The sequence below is a fragment of the Vicugna pacos genome, chromosome 21 (assembly GCF_048564905.1).
Source record: "Vicugna pacos chromosome 21, VicPac4, whole genome shotgun sequence".
Taxonomy (NCBI): Eukaryota; Metazoa; Chordata; class Mammalia; order Artiodactyla; family Camelidae; genus Vicugna; species Vicugna pacos.
This window is the reverse complement of record NC_133007.1, coordinates 6,771,771-6,798,224: the sequence shown is the minus strand read 5'-3', so window position 1 is coordinate 6,798,224 and position 26,454 is coordinate 6,771,771. Positions and strand designations below refer to the sequence as shown.

At 49.9% G+C, this 26,454-nt stretch overlaps 1 protein-coding gene, 1 long non-coding RNA gene and 1 other non-coding gene across 4 annotated transcripts in view; 1 reads left to right on the top strand and 2 right to left on the bottom strand.

The window, feature by feature from the left end:
* The first annotated feature begins 884 nt into the window (after window positions 1-884).
* LOC140688020 (uncharacterized) lies at window positions 885-20,121 on the top strand. Its single transcript, XR_012062678.1, has 4 exons — window positions 885-990; window positions 17,543-17,655; window positions 19,112-19,249; window positions 19,701-20,121. It is a non-coding gene; the product is annotated as an uncharacterized lncRNA (long non-coding RNA).
* STX6 (syntaxin 6) overlaps window positions 11,160-26,454 on the bottom strand; it is a 38,722-nt gene continuing 23,427 nt past the window's right edge. Inside the window, exons 4-8 of one of the 2 annotated variants that reach the window (XM_015245673.3) lie at window positions 24,984-25,046; window positions 22,008-22,133; window positions 20,695-20,801; window positions 16,747-16,841; window positions 11,160-16,301 (exon numbers count right to left, since the gene is read on the bottom strand). In XM_015245673.3, coding sequence (XP_015101159.2) covers window positions 16,264-16,301; window positions 16,747-16,841; window positions 20,695-20,801; window positions 22,008-22,133; window positions 24,984-25,046 — 429 coding nt within the window. In that variant the 3' untranslated portion in view covers window positions 11,160-16,263. The remainder of the gene's footprint in view (window positions 16,302-16,746; window positions 16,842-20,694; window positions 20,802-22,007; window positions 22,134-24,983; window positions 25,047-26,454) is intronic. The other variant, XM_031688821.2, reaches the window with a different exon arrangement.
* Window positions 18,536-18,608, bottom strand: TRNAA-GGC (transfer RNA alanine (anticodon GGC)). Its single transcript has one exon. It is a non-coding gene; the product is annotated as a tRNA-Ala (tRNA).

The following is a 26,454-nucleotide window of genomic DNA, read 5'->3' as shown; positions in this document are numbered from 1 at the left end:
TTGAGTGGGTGGGAAGGGACAGTTGTGGGACACAGGACGGGCTGGTCAGTGACACGGTGACATGGGTTGGTAAAAGAATTTACCAGAGATGAAGGAGGAGAATAGAAAAGGAGTTTATTAGTTTGTGCTGCCGTAGACAACAGCAGGCCACACAGATGAGCAGTGCCCACGTGCGCACCGAGGGCCGGGTGTTGGGGTCTTTTATGAGATATGGTCACAAGGTGCCTGATCAGCTTGTGCACAAGTCTCTGATTGGTTGTAGGTGATGTAAGGAGTTTAGGGGGTCCGTGAAGGGTGGTGGGGTTTATAACTGATAAGGTGGGTTGAGACAAGCCAGCCTGAGCGACTGTGAGATTAGGCATTGCCTAGGACTAATAGTTTGTTAGGGAAACACACCCAGTAAAGAGTGTACTTTATCTGTTGAGGGATCACAGGCAGACATCTGAGAGCCCAGGAATGGGGGGACGGTGGACTTTGAAGGATGTCAGTTGGCCCCAGAGAGACTGGTTTGGCCAGCCTCCTGTCTGACCTTATCCATCTGCTCTGCCTGGGGAACTGATCCGGAAAGCTAGGCCCCATCAACCACGCCTCCCACGGGATCATCAGAACCTCTTACAACCTAGTGTCCCGCTCCTGCCCGAGCCCAGGGCGATGAGAAAGACCCGCCCAACCTCTCCGGCGCAGCGGCAGGGGGAGACACTCAAACACCCACACCTGGCCTGGTGGTGCCACGAGAGGAGGCACCTGGCTGGCCAGCCTGAGTGATCACAGATCGGCTGGGGGAGGCGGGCTTATGCGGGGGGAGGAGGGGAGTGCGCCCGCGCAGGGTTTTGTAAATCCAGGAGGAACTTACAGGAAGGTAAGGGAAAGGACGTTCAGGCACAGAAAATAAACAGCTTGTGCGCAGGTACGGGTTTCTCCGGAGTCCGCCCTCTGTCCCTGCGGCGGCAGTGTATGGTACACGACTTGTCCGGGCCTCGCTTCCCACAGGTAGGCACCTGGCACTGCGACTGTACGAGACAGAAAGTGGCAGCAACTTTGGCCTCAGGCCTGTCCCTGTCCTTAGGATGCCGGGAGCGGGGTGAGGTGGGGGGGACGGCGGGTTCAGAGCCCCTGGGTCCTGCGCTCGCCGGGCAGGCTTTGGGAGGGAGGGCGCCGAGCGACCCCCGACGCCGATGTTGGCTTTTTCTCAAGAACGCCTCACGGAGGGCAGTGGGGGGCAGGTTGCAGGCGAGAGCCCGTCTCCACAGGGCCAGAGGACCGAGGTCTGTCGCGGGCCAGCCGCCTGGTGCCCACCGGGCCCTCCCTGCGACGTTACTTTGTTCCTCGGGTGTCGCCCGCGGGTCAGGTCGGCCGGGCGGGGCTCCGCGCGGGCGGCGCCCTCCCCGCCCTTCGGCGGCCCCGGGGGTCTCGCCGCGTCGGCGGGGGGCTGGGGCCTGGCCGCGCGCCGCCGGGTCGTCGCCTCTGCGGGGCCGGGGATGGGCCGGGGCGCTTAGGGCCGCAGGGGGGCTGGAGCCTGCAGTTTGACGGGGCTGGGCTTGGGGGGCGGTTACACGCTACCCCACGCGCGCGCACAGACGCTCGGCTCGGCGCCCGAGGCCGGGAAGACGACCGTCACCTCGGCCTCGAGGGACGCACGGCTGGGGCGGGGACGGGGGAGACCGCGCGCGGCTAAGAGGAGGCGGCGGTGGCCGCGCGCCGAGCGGGGCGGGGGGGCGAGCGGGGGCCGGTGGGAGGGAAACGAGGCGACGCGGGGGCCCAGGAATGGGGACCCGGGGTGTGCAGTGTCCGAAGGGCTCTCGCTTGTAGGAACCGCAGGCACCCCTCGAATTTTGAAAACCAAGGTGAAGGCAGGAATTCAGGGACGTGCAGTCGCTCTGCAGTCTCCCACCTTGCTCCGCCTGCTTCTCGCTAAGGTCACAATCCTGAACCCTTGCAAGGGAGGGGTTACAGACTAGTGTTACCTGAAAACTGGGTTCGACTCTTGGTGGGTGTGGATACAACCAAGCCAAAGAGCAGGCGGAGGAAGGATTACTTGAAGCAAGTGAAGAGAAACCTGGGGATCTTTCCCCAAACCATGCCTCCCCGGAACAGCAAAACTCGGTCAGTTTTAAGCTGAGGGTACATGCGTATTCAGAAAGGGCTTGAGCACAGGAAGATTTGACCTAGAAGTGGGGCAAAGGTTGACAGAGTCCCAGTCTTGGAGTCAAGAGTCAACATCATCGTTGTCCTCCACCTGGGTGGGAGCCTTAGTTCCTGAGGAACTCTGAAGTATTAATGTGTATCCCTTGAGGATGGACTAGGACTCTGTTTAACACTGCACTGTTGTCTGACTGTCTTTTCTCTGTTCTTGCATTCCTTTGTTCCCTTAAGATCACTGATGACTGAGACACGTTCAAGGGCAGGCATTGTGGCTTAGATCCTTAAATGGCTTACGCTAAAATGGGTTCTCCTCTGTCGAGAAAGCCATTCCTGGTTCTTTCTCCAGGGACGCCCTCCACCCCCTAACCTATTACACTAAGAGCCTGAGACTCAGGTTAAATTACTAAGGTTTTAACAAGCTTAGGTCACATAGCACGTAATTACCAGAGGCAGGATTTGAACCTGGCCCTCTGAGACTCCATCGTCCTGGGACCTTGTGGGGCCCACCTACTTGGGAGGTTCTTGACCACCGGCCCCCTCCCTGCACGGGCCCCGGGGCTGCCCTGACCTTCACCAGTGTGGGCGTCAGGGCGCTTGGCATTGGTTTTCCTTCAGGGGAAGGGAGCGGGTGCTGTCACCTCCCTGCTGCGGGGAGAGGGGAATACGGGAGGCAGATCGTTTTCCAGAACAGTATTTCTGAATTGCAGGCACAACCCACTAGTGGGTCACAATTTTAAAGAAAGACTCAGCATTAAAAAATAAAATAGCGGTGCCTCGCACAAGGTAAAGGTAGATTTTGTGTGGAAAACACTTCTTACAGATGTGTGTGTCCTGAGGTGGGTTTTTTTTTTTTTTTTCTGTTTTTTCCCGGGGAGGTGGTAATTAGTTTTATCTTTTTTTTTTAATGGAGGTACTGGGGACTGAACCTAGGACCACTGAGGGAACAAGCCCTGGGGCTACGGCTGGGAGGCTGCAGGCCCCTCCACCCTGCCGAATGGAAGCTGCTAAAACCTGGCCTGCGGGCTGGGGAGTGTTCCTGGCCTCTGGGGAAAAAGGCATCCTTGCTCCTGATACAGGAAAAATGAACATGGGGCGAGAGGATGGCCCTGTCCCAGATCTCAGGAATTCAAGAGTGAGCCACAGTTGAGTAAGGGTAGATTTATTCAGAGAGATACATACTTCATAGAGTTCAGGCTGTTTCAGAAGGCAAGAGAAAGGCCACGAGGTGTCGGGGTTAGGTGCTTAAAGTAAAAGTAGATACACACTCCGTAGACAGAGTGTGGGCCATCTTACTCAGAAGGGAGAGCAGCCACCAGGTGTGGAGGTTAATTTTTATGGGCCAAGTAACTTCATATGCTAACAAGTGGGAGGATTAGTCCAACTACTTTGGGGAAGGGGCTGGCATTCCCAGGAATTGGGCCATCACCACTCACCCTTTGACCTTTTATGGTTAACCTCAGAACTGTCACAGCACCTGTGGGAGGCCATTACCATGCTAATATGTTACAGTGAGCCAATGATGAAGCTCAAGGTCTACTAGAAGTCAAATCTCCCGCCATCTTGGGCCTCAAGTCCTACTCAGAGTTGAATTTTCCACCACCTTGGTGTCAACTGCAATTTCTTCAATGGCTGTGCCCTGCCCCCTTCCTTCCTGTCTCACTCCTACATCTGTGTCATCAAGAGGAGATCTGTCCCTTGACGTGGAGGGCAGTGACAGGACCAGAATTCCTGGTCCCTCAAGCTGGCCTCTGGCCATGGGATCCCCACGTGGGCATTTACTGGCAGGAACTTCAGTTGTTGGTTCTCCCATTCTGCCAAGTCCAAACTCTATGCATTCACTTATCCACTCATTTATTTAGCTTATTTGTATGCCTTTGTTGGAGCGACTTTCCCCTTGTTCACCCACAGACCCCTGGCAGTCTTCGGAAATATTACAGGTGCTCGCCCTGGGAAGCATTCCATGACACCTGCATGCTGACTGTGGCCCCCTTACCTCCTAATGAATCTGGTACCCAGGGCTCTGCATTGTGGTTCTTTCCCCATAGAATTACTTGTTTTATCCTCCATCAAACTTACCCGGCCCACCTGCCCAACCCATTTCCCACCCCAAATCCCCAGGCCGGTTCTGGAGCTATTGAAAAGGCCGGGCTGCCACCTGATCCCCTGCCATCCCGCCCTCCCCATCATCCTCTCTGAAGTTTTCCTTTATCCTATGGAGCCAGAGCACCTGCTCAGAAATGGCAACAGCCCTCCTTGGCAAGCAGCTCTGCCCAGCTCCCTCAAGCTGTGGGTTTGGCCAGGTCGGAGTGCTGGGCTGGAGGAAGGGGCTGCTGGGATTGGCTCTGACAATCTGCCCGCAGAGCCAGGCCTTAACAGCTGCCCTGCCAGGCCTGGAGGGTATCCGGGCTCTCCTGTGGCTGCCGGGCTGCCTGCTGGGCCTGCCTTTGTCTTGTCCTTCTGCAATCTGGACTCAGGCCCCAACTCCCAGTGTGAAGCTGCCCACAGGGGTCTGGCCAGATGCCGGCACCGGGGAGAGGCCGGCCCTGCCCTTGGGATGCCCACATCCCCAGAGTGGAGGCGCTACAGCTGTGCAGAGATAAACCAGTGTGCCAAGGGCTACAGTGGGAGCTCCCGGCAGGAGGCCCCACTGCACCTGGTAAGCAGAGAGGCTTCCCGAAAGAGCCAGCCCCAGGCTCGCCGCCTCCATCCAGATCCATGCTATCTCAGGAACAGGAATGCTGGCAGCCGCAGGGGCTCGCAGCAGCCGTCAGATGCCATAGCGTTCTCATCCAGCGCTCCTCAGACCGAGTCTCCAGGGGTTTCTGAGTTTGTAAGTTTGGCTCACTTATTTTTTGCACGTCTAGCCAAATAAACAAAAGCCCCAGAATATTTAGTCAGCAAGGCTGACCTGCCTGAGGTCCTTGACCAGATTTCTAGAACTCTACACTAGGTGTATAGGGTTTGAGCCACGGTCAGGTCCAAGGTGGCTGGTGTCCATCTTTATCTTCGGCACTTCTAGTTTGATGCTTTAAACTTGTACTGCAGCTCATATGATCCCTCTTCCTCCCCTCGCTTTACTGTTTCTCTGGTTAGAGCAAGGCCCTGTGAGAGCAACCTCTGCTTGCCACCCCCGAAGCCTGGGCGGTGACTTTTCAGGGAGGCCACATATCGGTCCAGTCAGACCTGGCTCTCATTCTGACCCTACACTCACAAGTTGTACTCTTGAGCAAATTTCTTAATTGTCTATGCCTCAGTTTTCAGATATAAAATGGGCCTCAACAGTATTTCCCTCATGGGGTTGTGAGAAGAAACAAAAAAGGTGTTTCACTCCCCAAAATGTCCCTAGGGCCTTGGTCAAAGACATGCCTGGCCCATCAGATTCTCTTCAAATACTGGCCAGAAGTATTAGCTTTATTAGCCACTAATGCAATACCAAATTTGAGAAATTTGCTCCTGGAAGAGTTGATGACCCCTCCCCAAAGGCCGGCCAAGCTCAGGGTGAACTGTGAACGGAGACCAAGTGTTTAACGGTGTATGTGAGGGAGGATGGGGGAGCGGGTTGGAGGAAGCAGCACTGCTGAGGTCAGAGGCTGGCTTCAGGAGTCCACATCCAAGTCCAAGGCAGCTTCGGGGGCTCATCACTCCCTCTGGGAGGTATCAGTGGGGAAATTTGTGCTCGGGCTCTGCTTGTGCCAGCACCAGACAGGAGCCACTGCTGCGTCTGGCTGTCAGCGCCTTGGAGGAGGGGCCCTCCAAGGATGGGGGGTGCGTACTGATTTGAATGTGTCGTCCTGGACAGTGAAGACACTGGCAGCGTGGACCAGTCTTCCCTTCCTATGAATTCCACTTTTGCCTTGGGCCTTGCCTTTTAACATCTCCAACAAGTTTAATGTCAGACTTGGAGCCAGGAGGACTTGGAACGACAGCACTCGTGCTGCTCAGCAGAGCCGCAAGTGGAGGCAAGGTGCTAGGGGGAACGCAACTGCCCTCCCTGGTCCACGCCCCAGGCCACACCGTGCTCAGCATGCAGGGCGGTGATGGGCTTCATCAGGAGACACACAGAACCATCTCCTCCTCCTGAAATAGCAACCATTACCCCCAAAATCATCATTCATTCCTCCAGCGAGGCTGTGCGGATGCTGATGCCTCTGCCCCTTCTGGCTGTTCCGTCAGGGGTATCAAGCTGAGGACCTGGGAGGCACTGCTGAGCCAATTTCTGAGTGAGGCTCGGGGGCACAGGAAGCGGCTCTGCCCCTTCAGAAATGACTTGCTTCTTAAGAAGCTGGACTTTAAGAAACCCCTTCTGTGTCCCAGTTTCCTCATGTGCAGATCTGAGACATTAGGAGAGAAACTTCACTGCTTCCCAGAGCCGTTTACAGTACCGTATGCGTTAATTCAGTTCCTAGATCAGCGCCTGGCACATAGGAGGCGCTCAGTTCCTCTGAGTGAGGACGCCCACCCTTAAGGGAAGTAGCCTGGTCAGGTGGCCCCATACAGAGCTAAAGGCAGGAGCTTTCAGCTGCCGATTCCAACGGGCAGCGTTCTTGTTTGCCAACCCTCCAGTGAGGGAAATGCGGGACTCAGTTCCTTTTGTGGTCCAGTCTTTCTAAGTTCCTCGCCCAGCTGACACTGTGCAGCACAACACTGTGAATGTCCGGTGTGGCTGTTTGGAGTTTAAGAATGCTTATCTTCCACCAGCCACAAACCTTCCCCACTGTGGGCACATGCACGTGTCCATGTTTACTGGTGGAGGAGGAAGGCGGGGAGGAAGCCGTGCTTAGGTATGAAAAGAACTAAAAACCAAAACCAACCAAACAAAAAACCAGGACAAAGTTCATGGTCCCTCCATTTCTCTTTAATACTGAACAGTATTCCTTATACAGCTGTAACATGATTTCAAGAGTAGAAGAAACATTACTGATAGACTTCAGGGTGTAAAAATACCACTTTTAACGAGGGTTAGTTGAGGCTTCATGAAATACAAGTATCTTTAAAAGTTTTCAAGTTTATAGTGTCATCAAATTTTAATGTCAGGATTACAGTCAAGGCCATGAAAATGGTTTTACAGAGGTGGTCTACTGGAGCCTAAGTCCACAATGCGGGGGCAGTGGGTTTCCAATGCGAGGGGCCCTCAGACTCCCCTGGAGGGCTTGTAAAACACAGCGCGCTGGCCTCACCCTAGTCTGATTCAGCAGGTCTGGGGGCGGGTGGGCTGAGAATGTGTGTTTCTAGCAAGTTCCCAGGGGATGCTACCACTGCTGGTCACACACCACGCTGGGAGGGAGGCCCCCTTCGTAGAGGAAGCAAGATCTCTCTGCCTCTGGGGAGGGCTGTAAACTCCTGGCCTAGGGCTCTGGCCTGTTCTCGTGGGTGGGAGGGGGGGGGAGAGCACCATCTGGAACTCACTGTGGCGTTTGCATTTCTAATCTCTGATCTCACCTCTTCAGTTTGTACCTTCTAGTTAAATAACCTTCCAGCATTTTATTTTTTAATTATCCTTGGAAGAAAAATACAATGGCTTCGTCCTGCTGAGTACTGCCACATACTACACATTGTGTTTTTTTAATTACTCTAATTTCTGATTACAAATGAGCCGGTGAAAGCATATTTCCACTTGCAAAAACTGAATTCATCATCGTTTGCAGCTTGCTTTCTTTGGCCCTTTCCTGGTTTTCAGGCCCCCCCACCCTGGGCATTCTCCCAGCCTGGGTCAGTCAGGACGACGTTGCATGGTGCTCACAAACAGTTCCAATAACCTCTTCGTGGGACACCTGCCTGGCCTCTCCTCGCCTCCATAGACAGCAGGGCAGAGACACACTATTTTCCTTTTTTGTCCTGAGGATCAGGACAGCTGCCTCTCCCAGAACAGACTAACAGCAGGGTCACAGCCGAAGTCTACTTTCTGCAGAGCAGGGAAGAACCACCCTGGAAGTGCTCCCACCCCGGGGCTGACAGAAAGCCAGACTGGAGCGGAGCTCTGGGCTGCCGCCAGGGAACAGGCCAGAGAGCTCTGGTCAGCGAATAACAAAGCTGGGTGGTCTCGCTTCTAACCCCCCCACCCCCCACCCCAAGATAAGCAAGTGGCTTCTAGGTTTGGTAACTCATAACCTTAAAAAAAAACAAAAAGGGTAAAATACACTTTTTCACAAGGGTCTAGCTGCAGCTGGCAAACCAGGTCCATTAAATGTTCATGTGAAACCAAGCAACAGGGCAGGGGACTGGGACAATCACTGTGTAAGCCAGTCCCACCTGCACGGCCCCAGGGAGGGGGTTTCTGGACAAAGGTCGTGTCCGAAGGAAAACAGCACCAACACGTTAGCTTACGTCAGAGGGAAACCAAGTTCTTTTTCTTTCTTCCTCACCTCCCCACGTGTCTACAGTAGTAGAGACTATCTCATTATATGACAGGAACTCGCAGATGCACAGAGACGGCAGCAACACAACCAGAGCGCCACTGTAACTTTCAGAGCTTCGGTGTCGGGGCTAAGGGGGGAGCACGAGACCCCGTCAGCTACCTCATGGGAGGTCACTGAGGTCAGCTGGTCCCACCGAATGTGGGCTCCCAGGGCCGAGTCCAGGATGCAGTGCATCAAGGGACTCCCCTGCCAGCTGGGGGAGCCGGGTTTCATCCCTAAAACAAGAGGGCTGAGCTGAGGGACCCCAAGTCCTTCTGAGTCTACCATTAAGGACGCGAACCCCAGAAGTCCGTCAGCTTGGAGCTTCAGTCCCAGGCCTCGCCCCCAGGCTCACAGCAGGGCTGTTCCAGTCGCTTCTGGGCTGAATGGCAGTTCTCTCTACTCAGGACTCTCTTGCAACAGCAATACAGCAGGTTCCTTGTGAGCACGACTGATCAGGGGCAGCACCCACGTTTCACATGACTGGCCGGCAGGGGCCCTGCAAGAACTGGGGCTCCTCGTTTCCAGCAGAAGCGTGTGAAGGCTGGGAGCTGGGGATGGGCATCTGGACAGGACAGAAAGGAGGCCTCCCAGCGCCTTCCCCGGGCGCTGCCTCCGTGGTCGGGACAGCGCAACGTGACCACGGGCCCTCTGGCCTCACCTCTCTGCACTTCATGGACAAAGAATATTCTTTTTTAAAAAAATTATTCTTAAAAAACCCAGGAGGGAAAGAAATGCCAGCCAGAGGAAGACAAAGAGGGAGGGCTGGCGGTAGGGCGTTCTGTATTTTGGAACTTTCACTTTTCAGACAATCCGAATTCTGTTTTGTTTACAAATTTGTCCTGCAGTATAAGGTAACGCCAAATGGTCCAAATTACAGGGTGGAAAAGCAACTCATATTTATCACTTGGTTTTAGATCTTCAAATGCTACGAATTCTCTAGAAAGGTGGTAACAGTCTCACTTGACAGTCAGGGAAATTACCAAAAGAAAAATCTTGGCTCCACCACCTTCACTTACAGAAGGTAAAACACTTAACTCCAGCAGAAATCTGTCTCTGTTAAGACTACATTTCTCTTCGCAGCCCTTAATCTCACGAGGTGAGAAGGAACGGAAGCTGCCAAGTTGTTGGCTACCAGACCCATCAGTCTGTTTAACTCTGGCTAAAAGCAGAGAATAATGGGCAAGTTACCAAGTTTCTCCCCGGCTCTGGCGGGAAGACCCTCCTGTCACACACACGCTGCAACTTCCAATTGCCACACGGCAGTGGCACACGGAGAGCATTGTGATTTTTCACTGCTCACACAAAGACAAGATCAAAAATCAGGACTAAAAACTAAAGGTATTTTGCTTTTCCAGCTGGATTCCCACTCTGGCAAATTCAACAGTTCACTCCCCCGTTCACCCCCTAAAATCAGCTGATGAGTAAACTGTTCTTCCAATAAACAGAAATCAAGCTCTGTTACCCATCGCATCCTGCCAGTCCTTTAGCGACAAGGAGCGCGGCACGAGGTGCAGAGGCTGAAGGGAAACCTGTGGCTATGGGACATGCTTCTGAGCCCAGCGGGGCTGTGCTGGCCTCCCCGCCTCCCCCCGTGCCACCCCTCAGGGTTAGGGGACCGCGTGCAAAGGACCAGTAGCAGTAGGATCACTGATGAGGAAACATTTGTCCTTAAAAATAAACCTAAGCCCTTGGCATGCTCTCTGCCACGGGCTGGAGTCTGAGAGGGGAGCCTTCAAATGAACACTGGTCTGTAGCGACTGCCCAGTCCAGGTACAATGGAGTCGGACCCATGATCAAGCCAGCCTGGACCGGAAGTGACACCTGGGACAGAGTGGCTCTGGTAACAGTTTAAGAGGCAGCTTATCAAATAACTCTTTGGAGGCTAGAAAAGCAGTGGGCCTACAGGGAGAATGGAACAGTGCCTGGATTTTAAGTAAACTTTCTCCTTCTAACTAGCTTGCTCCTTAGCTTCAGTCCAGTCTGGTCTACAATAACCACCGTTTAGCAAACACCTTGAATCAGTGAGCAGGCCAACTCCAAATATCCCCACTTAGTAATTAACCCTCATATCACATCACCCTAGCATCACAAAACTTGGTCCCTAAAGTCTGGGGAGAATCCTACTAATGACCAGGCATGTTCCCAACAGGCCCTGCCACGCGTGACGGTTTCGAGGGGCACAGTAAACCTACCACCCAGAGAACAGAACGGCGTTTAAACAGGGCGAGCCTGGACTTCATCAAGACGTCGGCTGCTCTGTGTAACGTGGAGAGCGGGGGTCACAGTACTGTGACAAGGGCCACATGTATGGTTAACAAAGACGTGTATATTTTAATGCAAATCTAAGGACCAGCCCTGTCCTCAGTTTATAAAAGGCTATTTTAATAAGTCTCAAAACTTTGTAAAACAAATAATCTAGTACCCTACATCTGAAGCCCTTTGTAATAATCACTTTTTTTCTAATTTGAAAAATAATAACATTTCTATATCAAATAGAGAATTGAGTGTAAACGTGGATGTCAATCACCCTTTTAGTTTTATGAATCTGCTTTTAGCTCTCATCAACAGGCAGATTTCCTTAACATGATCCTAAACGTGAGAAAATACCTTTCTTTAAAAAAATTGTTAAAAATATTTATTAAAAAGTGCAATTCAGAGGTTAGCTGGGCAAGCATATCATTGCAAATCATACACAAAAGAGGTGGGGGGGGGCAAGAGCCCAACACAAACCGAAAAACAAGAGCTATAAACAAAACAAGAAAAAAAAGCGTGCTGAGGAATGGACCCCAAAAGATGAGATAAAAGCCAGAGCTAGAAGTCTACCCAGACACTGCTGTGCTTTCCAAGTGCAAAAGAGGGAGGTGAGGCAGAGACAGGCAGCCTCCCCGCCAGGCACTGGCTCTGGCTTCAGCTGTTACTTCAATATCAGGTTTTCATCAGGGAGGTTATAAAAATATCCTATATACATGTGTACACGGGAGGCCTCTTACAAGCCATCAGAAGCTTGCAGTGTACAGTGTCTCATACAGCATCTGTCATTTAAATTTGGATTGGCTCAGTTATCTAAATGGATGACATAATCGGGTTATCATCTTAGGGGAGAAAAAAGAACCCAGTTCACCTACCCATCCTTGTAGTTACTCACAAGGTAAGAAAAATCCGGACCAGAACTAGCCTTCTTTTGACATTCCAGTTTCTGAGTACATATAATAAATGTACTGACCACCTGTAGCCCCCAAGGCAGGGTGCTACCGGAATAAAATTACTGCCAGTGACGCTACTTTGGGATCTCAGACACTCATGAGCCACTGAGCTGCTCACGTAAAGGTCACCCTGAAAATGCAAGTTGCACCTCTAGAGAGGAGGCTATAGGACAGTGGCGTGAATCCACCAAGGCCCCGACCCCGGCACTCAGCCCACCCTCCCACAGCTGTGTCCCGCTGCCCTGTCCTCCCCATTCAAGCCACAAGTTGCCAGCATCCCCCGAAGCCCAGTGCTTTTCATTCTTTTTTTTTTTTTTGCTTGTCATTCTTTTTCATTAGTTATTCCTCCCACCAAAAAATGGGCCTGTAAAAGCACTTTCACACCAGCACTTATCCCTGAAAAGCCAATCACGGCATCTTCTGTCACAAAGTGCTTCTGAGCCCTGGGTCCCCATTAACCACCAGCTCTCAGGAGTGAAGGGCGCTCCTGGGGCGGGACACAAAACATACCCAGGAGCCAGCGCTTCTGGACGGGACAGCGCATGCCATCTGACGGGGCGAAGGGTCTGAGCGGGAGAAAAGAGCTGCCAAAGACGGATGGAATGAGCAATAGCCAACACGAGCCAAGTCTGAATTTTTCTGGATTCCTTGGAGGCCCTCCAGGGGAACAAGGCAGAGGCACCAGGAGTGTGCAGTCATCGGCTTCCTCTCCCCACCGGCCTTCTTGGCGTGGGGACGGAGGCGCTGTCTCGATGGTGGGGTCACAGAGAGAAAAGTCAGCAAAGGCTTGGTTTCCAGGAGCGGGACACGAGGAGCCGGCCACACCATGCGCGCTGCTGCTCCCTCTCCACCAGGTCCCCATGCAGGAGGTGGCGGCCCCAGGCCCCGCCGTCACAGCACCAAGAAGAGGATCAGCACAACCAGCAGGACCACGAAGAGGACAGCGATGGCACACCACTGGCGCCGATCTGGAAGGCAGGACACGAGGGTGAGCTCTCCCAAGATTCTAGATCCCCCGGAACACACCTGGACTTGAGGCAACACCTGGACGCAGATGGGACAGGATGGGCAATGCCAGGCAGAGAGGCTGTGAACCTGCCTGGGCGCCGGGTAACTTTACTGCTGCTCTGCGCCTGGCCTGCAGGCACGCGCGTTCACAACCCTGCCCGTCCCCTGAAAGCCGGGCTTGTCATAAGTGCTTGCTTTGTGTCTTGAGTCTCTAATTAAGGAAGATCTGTGGATCGCAGCTTTCCGCTGGCAGGTGCCGCATCCCTAGGAAAGGTGTTGGTGGTATCACAGATCAAAGCTCGTCTGCTTTCATCTCCCACCAAAGTCAAATCACTTAATTCAACAATAATCATGTTCTTTTCTCAATGAGAGCAATGGGAGGATGGAAAGGAGATGAAAGCTACTGCTGGTCATGTTAGGAAACAGCTGAAAACGCCAGCCGCGGTGACCAGGCACGATGAACTTCACATCACCCTTGGGCGAGAAAGGTCACTTAACCAGCAACCGCGTTAAAGTAACGGACAGCTTATCTGCAAATGACAGGGGAATGAATGCCTTTTCTGAAACTTCCTGCCCTCCTCACAATTGAGAACAGGCGCAGGAAAAAGTGGCCAGAGTCCATCTAAACGGCCGAGATGAGGAGGCCCTGAGGGACAGGAGAAGGGCCCGCACAGGCTCCTGCCCACAGAGCTGCCGCAACCCCCAGCTCTCAGGGCGGCTGTGAGAGCTACACAACGCGGACACCCCTCTCACACGCGGGCCCACAGCCGGGGCACAGAGCGCTGTCCCGGTCAGGACGCGTCCGTCACCGGGCAGACGCAGGAACAAGCAGCCTCCACGCAGAGGAGCCCTGCCGTTTCCTGAAGACGGTCAGGCTGACAGAAGGCCTGTGACAGCGCAGCTCAACTGACAGAAGTGCGAGCTCCATGGAGCCAGAAATACAAAGGCACATATACCAGTTCATCAGAAGTTTACTTAAAAGCAGATTTTAGCACACCACAGAGTCACATAAAAAAGATCAGAATCTAGGAAAATAGCCTGCAAGACTTTACACGAAGCAATGCTAAGTCCACAAAACATGCGCTTGAATGGTTTCCACGTGATGGAGAGCCAAGCCTTAGAACTGGCCGAGAGAACTGCAATTAAACAAGAGTGAGTAAAGCCTTCTTCGTGGCTCACCCTGCTCTCCGCCAGACAGGCTAGGCGCTCACATAGTGACTGGGATTCGGGGAGAGACCTCAAGTCCACCTGCTCCTTTTCTGAAGCAGGACGAGGCCAAAGGGCGTGGGAAGGCCGAGTGGGCCGATTCCGGGTAACATTATTAATCAGTTTAAGTATCACTTCAATGGCTCAGGAAACTCAAACATCTAGCATTCCTTCATCTATTTAAAAGTGTTTACAATAATCTAAAACCCCTCATTGAAATGATTAGTCGCTATTCTTCTAGGATGGTACAGTCAAGGTAAATGCTTCCTAAGTGCCCTGCCGGAGGCACCTTCCAGTCAGGCCCGGATTTCCCATACTGAACCAGCTTTCCATCAGCCCTGCCCAACCTTCCTCCCACCTCCATCACCTTCTCGTCTGCAACTGCACTAAATAGAGGTTTTCGTCCAGGAGAACAGCCATCACACAAGCTAGCACAACCCAGGAATGCGCTTTTAAATCCACTTTACTTTGAAGTGGGAAGCTGCCTCTATGAGGCATGTACCGGGCAACCCCCGGGGAACTATTACCCTAGCAGACGTTTCCCCACACGGGGCGGGTGTTAACACGAGGGGCTTTTGTGACCTCAAGTGAAAAGTTCTAAACAGCTTTTTGCAAGCTCAGGACCTGCCTCAAAAAGTCAGGGGGAACAAAGGGGGCTCCATAGGGAGGCCCCCCCCCAATAGACTCTCCTCCCCTAGAGAGAAAAGAGGAACCACAGAATTTTAGAAACTGAGGGGAGAACACCTTGGTATCTACTCAAAAGAATACACTTTCTTTGGGTGGGAGAATGACGAGATGAGTGTCTCTCTTGGATCATTCAAAAAAGTAAGGCTGGTGTCTTGGCCGATTTCTGCCCAGGAAGCACCAGCCCCGGGGGGGACAGGGTCCCGCCGCTCCAGACACGTGCAGCGCGTGCGCTCAGTTACTGCCTAATCATATACGTCAGTCTTTATGTACACGTTTGACTGAAAAGCAGTGAACCGTCCCAAAAGTTACGGAGGAGAACAGGGACAAATACAAATTGCCTCGTCGTCAAACAGAAGCCAACACAGCCAAGCAGGAGGCCCCAAGCCATCTCTCTTCTGGGAGCAGAGATTTAAAATGAACACCACAGGCAAGCTGTCCCAACCGAAGGGCCCTTTCAGGCTAAATGCTCTCTTTCCTGGCTCTCATTCTTAGACAAATATAACTAAAATTCTTACTTTGCTCCCCAAACTTTTCTTTCAGGAGAAAGGAGAAGAAAGCATAAGGCGGCCTCAGTGCTATTTATACACACTGAGCCGCTTATCACAATGCGAGTGGCTTTTCTAAATTATTCACCCCTGGAATGCTGGGAGCAAGGACACAGGGCATCTTTGTTCAGTCGCTCTTCCCTAAACAAACTGGTGCTGAAGTAGCTACTTGACTTTGCAACTCATATACACACTAGTGAGAGGTCTGGTGTTTAAACTGGTTATATAATACTTCATTAAAGCTTTGTGTTTTTTTGCGAAGAGGGGCGGGGCGGAAGAGAACAGAGGGAAGCAGGAAGAGGACTGTGCAAACCATTCTCCAGGTGCGTGGAAGATGGACTAAGCTGCGCCTGCCGCTGGCAGTGAGAAGCCCGCTAGAAGCATGGAGATACTTGCCCCTGGAGACAAAGAAGGAAACTCACCTGGCTAGGAGCTTCCCTTTGTTTTGGATGTAACAGGTCGAGGGCCATCTTCTGCCTTACGTCCCCCCGCCCCAACAAACATTTACTGTGCACTAATACATGGGAGACACTGTTAAACACTTGTACGTTAATTATTATTACTTCATTTAATCCTCACAATGATCTTGAGAGGTAGGCATCAACCTTATCTAAATATATAAGGAAAAATATAAGCCCCACAGAAGTGTTATGTAACTTGACTATGAGTTAAATTGCTGGAAATCACATATACATGTGTATTTAAATCTTGCCTCAAAAGGCTAAACTATTAGACGCTGTAACACGTACCTGGCAGGAGGAAACCAACAGGAGAACAAAGTGTCAAGAAACAGGGGATACTCTTGCAACTTATGAAAAGAAATTAAAAAATTAAAACAGGATGTTCTGCTGGGGGAGGGGTGCCATGGCTCAAGAACACTAAAGTTACCTCAAAGACGGTCTCAGTTCCTCCCTGTACCAAATAAAGAGAAAAAAGAGATACTGGATTTTCTTTGACTTAAAATGTATTAGTTTCCATGTAACAGGGAAGACATGTTGTATTAACAACAACAAAAACCAGAGTCATTGGAACACATCTGCCTACACAGTAACCAACTTGAAAAATATTACTTCTTCATCCCCAGCCTGGTAGAAATTTGCAGCAGCAGTTCACTATGGATAAAAAAAACAAACAGGTACAATGAGATCTGCAAGGCCATCTTATTCTGAAATGGTAGGGATTTTTCTTTCAATGAAAAGTCAGTCCACGAGAAACAATAACTGGCTTCTTAATTACTGTTTTAAATAAATCCCCCATTTTGGCAAGGAAACAGGAAGAAAAGAAAAGAGGATTTTTTAAGTGCAAAGAGAGTTACTCCCCCGGAAGAAAGGCCACCCAACCCCGCCAGCCTTGCCCGGTGGGAACCACAGACTCTTTCCAGGTAAAGGCCAGAAGCAGAAGACAAGCCTGTGCGTGCTAGGCTTCCGTCTCTGACCCCAAGGCAAGACAGAAATGTGCCAGAGGAAAGGGGTCTGAATGGGCACACCCATGAGAGAGCCCTCAGACTGTGCTTCTGGAATTAAGCAAGAACCCTGGAGCCTGGAAGCACATACATACCACTGGTCATGTGAGATACTTTTGCGAGTTTCTTCATCACGTTGTCCAGTCGAGACTGAGTGCTCTCCAGCTCGTGGGAGAAATCATCCAACATGCTAGAAAGACAAGCAGACGCAGCACGTAGCTGGTCAGCACAAAGTCTTGTGATGCATTTGCCTTGGAGCTAAATCGGGACCCACGGCTGGGTTGTAGCACACATCAAACAGGCAACGTTGGGATTCAAACCCCCAATCTTTTATCCTTGGAACCAGGATACGTTTTTGATGTCAGAATTGTGGAAATTTTTAAAAGTAGTAAGTTATATATGCATTGTGTATTAAGCTAGTCCCCTCAGCAGGGTCTGGGGCAGTCCCCATCATCAAACACCTTAATATTTCTGCTCAGAAAACTATGTGGAGTCACAGTTGCAGTCGGCTCAAGTCTGGTTTTTCTGTAACATGAGCTTGCTGCGAAATTTTTAAACATTAATTTTTTGAGCTTTTTAGATTTCAGAATGGCAGACAAGGCAACGTTGACCTGACCATATAACACAAACTCAGCAGCAGTGCAGTGTAGCAGAAAGAAGGCTATGTGAAGCCAACCAGGCCTTGCCACTTGCTACCCTGGACAAGGGACCCTACAATCGCGGGAGCTGTTTCCTCATCTGTAAAACGGGGCAGTCCGATCAGTGCAGCTTCCCCGCCAGGGTTCTTGTGAGCAGCACGTAATACATAAAGCGCTTTACAGCAAAGTGAGTTAAGAAATGCACTTTAATCAAACAATCATCTCCTTTAAGGTACCCTGTGCTTTATCACAGAGCTGGGCGGCCTCAGGCTGATGTCAGACAGAGGGCTCCTCCTCTACAACCGCAGAGGACGGGCTCCCCGAGGCTAACACTTGGCACCTGACAGCCCTGCAGGATTCATTCAGGTGACAAACTCCTCATTAAGCCAATCATTAAAAACTCCACGTTGACAACTAAACAAACAAGTCTTTGTCCCTTACCTAAATTTTCAAATTAAAACATTTTTAGCTCATTTCAGATCCTGGTAGCTAAAACATTTTTAGCTCATTTCAGATCCTGGTAGCATCCTGCCTTCAGCTGGCAGACCTGTCCAGGCAGAGCCAAGTGCTGACAAGAGCTACCTCTGTGTGCTGGGCCTGACTTTTCTCGCTGAAAACAAACTGGGCAAGTCATCCAACTTCCAGCCCAAGGACACCCACTAACCAAGCTTCTAGCCCAGATCTAACTCACCCAGGGCTGCCCAAAAGAAATAGAATGTGAGTCATACATGTCACTGAGTATTTTCTAGTCATACATATCAAAGTAAAAATGGGCAAAATTAATTCTAATGTTTTATTTAACCCAGTGTATCTAAAACATCATTTCAACATATAATATTACTTTTTTTTTCCAGTCTGAATCTTCAGAATCTGGTGTGCAATTTATGCTCAGGACCCATCTCAGTCCAGACTGGCCGCATTTCATGTATTCAATGGCCACGTGTGCTAGTGGCTTTTTGGACAGCACAGGTTTAAGTCCAAGAACCCATGGTTTTTCCTTTTAATTTACTTGTAACTTTTATTAGTTATACACATACACAGTTTGTAGAGCTAAACGGTCCTACAAGTCTTTTTCTGTGTATAAAAACCACAGTTGCCCCTCCTCTGCGGCAACTGCTTTCAGCCCCTCACGTCATGCTCCTGGTTCTCTCCAGTTTTTGCTTTTCTCTCTCTCTCTTTTTTTTAATAGTTTCTTTTCTTTTGGGGGGAGGGGTAGTAACTAGGTTTATTTATTCATTTATTTCACTGGAGGTACTGGGGATTGAACCCAGGACCTTGTGCATGCCAAGCACACACTCTACCACTGAGCTATACTCTCCCCCGTCTCTCTCCAGTTTTTGAAGTAACAGGCTCACACCTTAGAGTCCTGCTCCTGCTGACTCCTGCTCCTGCTGACTCCGCAGTACGGAAGGCTAGGGCTCAGCCCTCCTCCCATTTCATTCCCCATCTCTGCATCCTTCCCACCTCTCTTCCCCCTTTCTTTCAATGTAACTGTGTCACAGTTTGATAAGGTCAACACTCAAGGTTTACACTATCATGGGTGAGTAAACACTCTTCCCAGCTCGGGGGTCTGTGGCCTAGGAGTCAGCTTTCTCTGGTCTGTTGAGTCAGTAACCATTCGGCTTTCTACTTGCCAGGATCTTAAAGTGTTGTGGTCTGGTCGGTCTTTCTGTCTGTCTGTCTGTCTGTCTTTCCTTTCTTTATTTTTCTTTCTTTCTCTCTTCCTTTTTAAAATTTGGTCACTGTTTCTTATTCCAAGCTCTATGTCCCCAGAGATTTCATGCCATTAAAAAAAAAAACAACTCTAATATTGTTCTAACAGACTCCAGAGGAGGAGCAGAGATGAAGGCTGTGCTCAATCCACCGTTTATAACTGGAAGCCTGCAGACTCTATCGTCCACCCAACCAGGGGAAGTGCTTAAGCATTCAGTCCTCTCCCAGTCCCAAAACAAACTTTAGGGTAAGAATGCATTTTAGAAAGAAATTAAACTGCATGCTTACATTCCCATTCTCCCAGCTTTCCTACCTGGTCTCCCTGCTTCCAGTCTTGTGCCACTGTGGTTCTTCCTCCCAAAATGGAAACCTGACCATGGCACTACTTCCAACACAACCTTCGCTTGGGGTGTGTTCCCCACCGCCCTTTGAATAAATAGTTGTAACTCCTGTTCATGGCTTCTAAGGCCTTCCCTGAACAGCCTGCCTCCCTGACTTGACTTCTGCAACTTCCCTCCCCATCCCCACACTCCAGTCACTCGAAACCTCCCTGTTGGATGCTCTTTCTTCTTCCCAATAGACCCTTCCCTCAGCCCCCTTCCAACCCTCCGTATCACCCCACCCGCTGCCTTCCACTCTTCTGCCAGCTCCAGTTAAACCTCTCTTCTCTTCTCTTGTCTTTTCTCTTCTCTTCTCAGGGACTTCAGACTGAGCTAGGTTTGCAGTATAGTCTGCCAGGGCCCTCAAGGCACCACGCGCTTCCTCCATACGGCAGCCCTCCCCTTCTGTCACCACTCCGGGACTTGCATCATCTATATAATGTCCACTCCACCCACTGAACGGTAAACTCTCTGCCGGCAGAGACGCTGTTCCCTTCCCTCCTCCATGGACACGCAATGGCCTCCCAGAACAAGATGCCTGGTTTGAATTTATAATAAATGAATCTATAACGCTGAACACAAAATTGAGGTAGGAGAGTTCCCGAAATATCCCAGTGGAACTGTGTCTTCCCCCCCACCCCAGAAAAAATATCTGTAAAATAGTAAAGCTATTATGTGGTAGCATTTCTCACTGTTTTTGGTGTCATACTTCAGGATTGCAAAAAGAGATCGTTCTTAACGAAGAACAAATAAACTTAACGAAGAACAAATAAACTTAACGAAGAACAAATAAATCTAATTATGCTTTCTTGTGCTTGTGCTTTTACTTTTTATTTTTGAGGGGAGAAGACTGTTTTATTAATTGGAATTAAACTTATACTTTTTTTCCCATAAAATTCAGATTTAAGATGCAGAGCAAAAAGTTCTGTTCCGTGTAGCGCGGAAGTCATGGGATGATGACTCCGTGTCCTACCCTCTTTGCAACAAGAGTCTCCACAGAGGTTACAGAGCCGTATTGGTTTTACATTCCCATTCACAGCAACACTTTGATTATCTGTTCAAGGAATTTGTAACTATTTCTGACGGTGTTTAAGCATATTAATAATAATAACTTTGCTTAAACCCTGTTGAAAATTTTATCTGATAGATTTGCTTCTTTTGGAAGGGTTAGGCTGTACAACAGAATAAAGATGCAGCTATAAACAAAACAGCTTTTGGTTTTACTAGCCACGTAACTGTCAGGCTTTCAGGGCTCCCGTAAGATGGCTTTCCCTCCATTCCTCTGCAGCAAGAGGGGCGTCTCGGTACTCACACTGCCTGCTCCTCCAGCTCCCCTCCAATGCGCTGGGACATGTTCTTCAGCACCCCGATGCTGCCAGAGACCAGCTCCAACTGCTCATCCTGCTGTTCCACAATCAGCTGGTGCCAGGGAAATGGGAAATAAGCAATTAAAATCCATCTTACCTGGTTCCAAGCCCGGCACTCTAGCAGCTGCTAGCTTCTTTGCCAACTCGGGACAATTCGCATTCAGAAGCAAAGCCCAGAAATCAAAGGACCAGACCGTCGCCTCCCAGAACACGCTGCTCAAAAGGCTGGGTTGTCAAGCTACCGATATCTCCCGCTGATCCAACTTGTGAACAGTCAGCGGGGCTTGAAACCACCCAGAGAGCTTTACTCTGGTTGGCTGAAGTCCAGCAAGGGACAGACAATGGCCGAGAGCACCTGTGCTGTGACCACGGACACATGCGGATGCCTAGGAAGAGGAAGCCTGCTGCCAGGGTCAAGGTCTCAATCCGCAACAGCTGGACACAGCTTAACTACAAGAGAAAGTTTGGCCGCTCTCTGTACATGGGAAAACAGAGTCCTTCACCGGGTCCTCAAGGACAAACGAGAAGGGGCTCTGTGGGAGCCAGTTACCTCGAGGACAACCTCTGAGCGATAGCTACTTTTTTAAATTGTGTTGCAGCTGCCTCACTTTTTATTGAAAAAAAAAAAAAGGTTCACTCGGTTAACAGTGATTTAAGTAGACAACTAGTTAAGCAGATGTGCTAATGGAAAAAGAACCAAAAAACACATAACCGACATGCATAAATAAAACACAGTACTTAAGAGCCAATAGTTTCGATGGAGAGATAATCCTCAAACCCCCAGATACTTTATTAGCTTCCTTTTATTAATACAACTATGTACCAGGAGCAACAATGCAGGTGTCATCAACCCCAGCTTCCTTCTACCCCTTAGCCTCCGCCAAAGCAATCATTTTTATGTATAATGGAACCAACACTAATTTTCAGAGAAAAAACAAGGACTCAATTTTTCTCAAAGTGCCTTTGTTGAAATGAACAAAAACCTGAGTACACCAGTGGAGGCTGGGGAAGAGGCTGCTGTGTCTTTAAGTCAACGGCCTCCTCTGTCAGTTTCAGGTGTCTGGTCTGCTTGTCCTAAGAGAGCTAGCCATGATTTGAAGGAGGTTTTAAAGACCCTGTAGAGATGCAGTCATCACACAGGTATACACAGGCAGCTACAGGCGAGCTCTGGTCCAGCCTGCCTGTCATCAGCAACAAAGCCCCGCTGGCAGAGGAGTGCGGGGAGGCGCCCGGCCTCGGTGGGTGGGCTCCCCGGTACCTGCTGCTGTGCCTGCTGCTCCTCGATGAAGTGGGAGTTGGCCAGCTGGAGCTCCCGGTCGAGGCGCCCGTATTTATCTGTCGTTCCAGTGCTCCAGTTCTGTCCGCCACTGTCTCCGAGCAGCGCCTGCAAGAGCGGGCCAGGGAGCAGGAGGAACAAACAGTTACCATCTCTGAACGAGGGCTCCATCACCATGACGTAAAGGGTTCTCCTACTGCTCATCATCTGTCTTCACCCGAGGCAGCCTTTTACCAGGGGAGCAGGTTGGTGCCTGCGTGGTACAATGTAAGGAACGCCAGGAAGGGCACTCTCCTGTCTCCAAGCTCTCCCAACAGGACTCACAAATGGGCTTTGTCCCATTAAAATGCAAATAAATGTCAACTTTAAATCAACAAACGCCCACCTGTACACTGCTTTACTGAAAGCGCTTGGTTTCTTTAGGCCAGCTCTTCCTAGCACCCTTGGAAGTTCACCAGAGACCTGCTGTAGGTTCTAGTCTAGCTGCTTCCAGACTTCCAGAGTCCTCTTTATTTAAGTATGACCCAGGGAAGGTTTTGGTTTTTTGAAGAGGGGGAGGAGAGAGTTCCCCACACTGACAGAAAGCTAAGTCAGAGCCCCTACAGAAGGCACAAGAACCACCAATGTCCACTCGATGTAGCCCACAAGTAAATCCCACTGCCCTTCAGATGAATGACAAGGCTACAGGCTTCCCAGATGGAACTAGGGGCTGCTTCCCCAGGCAGGCATGGCCACGTGGGTGCCTGACCCTGATAACCATGCCAAGTGCTGGCCCCGAAAGTCAGAGTTCTCTACCTGGGCCCCCAGACGCCAGGGTGAGGTTTCCCACTGTAAATCTGAGGACATTTCAAGCCAGAAGAGGATAAATCTGGGAACGCCTTCCTTGAAGAGGCCACCCAGAAATGTGAGTGGTCAGTCTCAGCAGCAGCCTCTGCCTGGGGTCCCCATAAGCCCTCCTGACTAGCTGGTCAAAGCACCTGCTCAAACCAGCCAGGCACAAAGAACCAGAAGACACTGGCAACTAGGATTCTTCACTGAAGAGTTGCCAAATCTTCTCACCAGGTACTTTCCAGTTCTGGAACTGTTAAGTCTACCTGATCACTTGGTTCTCTGTCTGAAAAGTCCTCCAATAGCCCCTCAATACTGACACAGATCTTGCCTGACTTTCAGCCATGAACTCAGGCAAATGGCCACCCTTCAGGGGTGAGGTCTGGAGAAGTCCAGGACATGTCGTAAGTCCTGAGGTAGTTATAAGAGGATCAGGATGCCCACAAGCTTCCAGCAGCCCAGGGCCTCCATCAGGAGTTTGGATGGTGACTGTCTCTGGTATAAAGCAGACCCAAGGCTTTTTGAGGATGGCTCTGCCGCAGCCTGGTTGTAGGGCTGTCAAGATTTAAAAGGCCCTGCTTATTCTGATGCAAAGACCTTAAGGACTCTGTGGAGGGTACCAGGGACTAGTGACAACCTTTTCAAGGTCAGAGAAAGGCTGTAGAGCATCACGAGGCCACGAACAGAGGACTGGAGCGCCTGGGGCCTCAGTCTGACCTCCAACAGTCTGTTTAGTGGGAAAGAAGATGGAGAGAGGGCCCAGAGCACCGGAAGGCCAGCTGTGTGTAGGTGCCAGAGCAGGAGGTCCCGGCTGAGCGGGCAGCCGCACAGCCCCGGGACTGGGGCACGCAGCGAGGCGGACTCTGCCCGCTATTCCTGGAAAATCTGTAACTCTACATTTCACTCACTGCCTCAAACAAAATTCCAAGTCATACTTGGAAAGGCTACATATAAATCCACATTTATGTCAGCTCAACTAGACTATCTAGAGAATAAAATTCAAATAGGAGTTACAGAGGACAGGTGTCACCTACACACTGTCCACTTTCAGTACGGTATCACTTAGCGCCTGTGAGCTGAAGTGGAAAAGAGAACTCCCAAGCTGCCAGCCCGTGGTCATTCAGCAGCTTCTTTTCCAGAGTCAGGGCCAGATGGAATGGACTAGCTAGCGGTTTTTCCTAGCTGCACTGTGCAGAGCAAGGGAGGCAGACAGGGAGGAAAAAACAACAGCGATGACTTGGAAAATGAGATGCAGGGAAGGGAAAAGGAAAACTCGGGTGATACTTGGAGAGTCCTCTCCCCTTCTTCAAGCTTTCGTATTACCTGTTTTCCAAAATTAAGTGGGTCCAGAAACACCCACAGATATAAAGTGAGGATTTACATCATAACTGCTGATTCCTAGATAGTTTAAAACGGTGAGCTGATTTCTTAAGGGTCTATTAAATTCAGGGACTGGGTCTCTTGGAGCTCCTATTTTTGATGTGTCAATATCTGGGCTTTGGTTTCTGAAATGTACTAGGTTTCTAATTTACTTGTAATAACTAATAAAAACTAGACCTCACATCAAAAACAAGATACTTAAAACGATGAAAGATTTAACACATCAAATTAACACAAATTTAAGGTTCCTCAACTGCTTTACATAAAATTTCAATCATTGAATGTCTAGTGAGTTCTATGCACAGACAATGTAATAGCAGCTAGAAACCAAAAAAAAAAAAAAAAAAAAAGGAAAAAAAAAAGACCACAACACAATCCCTCCTCCCTCACAAAGGAGCCTGGGGTCCAGCAGAGAAACAGACGAGAAACTAAGCAATTACCGCCCTGAACAGAGCGCCTGGCACAGAATGTGCTCAACAGGTGCAGAATAAATGGCTGTGGGGCAAGGGCTATAAGGTCCGCAGAGGGTTCAGTGGGAGCCCAGAGGAGAGAACCAGGAGGGGGGGGAGGCGAAGTGAGGCTGACGGGACTAGGCTGACGGGACTTTCACAAAACCTGCCAACATTGCTCTGGGCTCAGCACGCAAGGTCTTCTGCTTGAACACGTGATACACGGATGTCGGAATTTTTAAATTCCAAGTATCTGTGTATTTTCTTTGACTGATACTATATATTTCTGATGTTTACTTACCTGTCTGTTTTTCCTTTCAGCTAATGCCTGCACAGATGAGGTGGACATCTGATCCTTCATGTCCTAATGACGTAAGTAGAAGACCAGAAAACAAATGAACACCCTTAAACAAAACTGTGGTTAATATTTTGCATGTTGGCAAAATACCCATAATTTATTATTAATTTTTTTTAAACACAAAGACAGCTTCCTTTGACTTTTATTTTCAGTCTCAAAAATAAAGGAAATAAAGAGAAGGACGTACCCTTAAAAAGAAGTTAACCTGGATACTAAATTTAAATACGAGTAAAGAGGGAGCATTTCCTGGGTACCTACCATTGGCCAGAAACTATTAAACACTTACACACATGATCGCTGACTTTTCACAGTGACTGTGAAGCTGGCATTAACTTCATTTTACAGTTGAGGAGACTTAAGACCTAGAAAGACTGAGATACTTTCTCAAGGTCACACAGCCCTGGGGTACAAACATAGAAGCTCGTGCTCAAGGGCTAGTATCTTCAAGGATGAAACATGCAAAAATCCACACACTTTAAAATGAAGTATATTTACTATTAAACACCAGAGAATGCTTTCAAATAGTGATAAACAGGTCACTTATTTTGTGTCTGAGTTGGATTCATGTGAAGTATAGACCATTTCTAACACCAGAATTTCCAGAGTGGTATCAAAAACCATTCTGTAACGGGAAGAAAAATGAATGGGTCCATTACTTCATCTAAAACAAAACACTTTATTAAACATGAGCCACCTGCATCTTATTTAACTACAACCCACGTGCCTTAAAATGATTTCAGTGGAGTACATGATTATCGTAATACTATCTTTCTTTAAACAAAAGGCTGCCAAAATACTTTATAATTTTCTGTTGGCAGGTAGGCTATTTTACAGATGCAAATGCTGAGGTATTTGGCTTTTAGAAACTTCTTCCAAGACCCCTGACAAGCGAATGGTAGATAAGACAGGGACGCGCTTCTGTAATTCTCACCATGGTAAGTGTGAATAATAACCACCTGGCTTCAACCTTCGAATCACCCGCTCCTTCATTCAGCAAATACTTAACTAATGCCCAGTGTGTGCCTGCAGACAGCAGAGATGGTGGAGACCAGGGCCTTGGCCGACGGAGCTCACACCGTGGTGGAGAGGCAGAGAGCAATCACACACACACTTCAACAAGGTGGTTACTGTGCTGGGAAGGCAGGGATTCAACCAGGCTGAAATCCAGGGGGTGAATACCCCTGAGAAGGATGGCGGGGAGATCTGATCGAGACCTGAGGGCTGAGAACAGCCCACCACAGAAAGAGCGAGGGCAAGAACTCCAGGCAGAGGGAATAGCAAGCACAAAAGCCTGGAGGCAGGAAAGGCTGGATGCTTTAGCTTTTGAGAAGGAGCCACTGTGTTGGGTGCTGGCAGGAGGAGGTAGGACAAGGCTGGCCAAAGCTGCTGGGATTTTATTCCAAGGCAGTGCCTG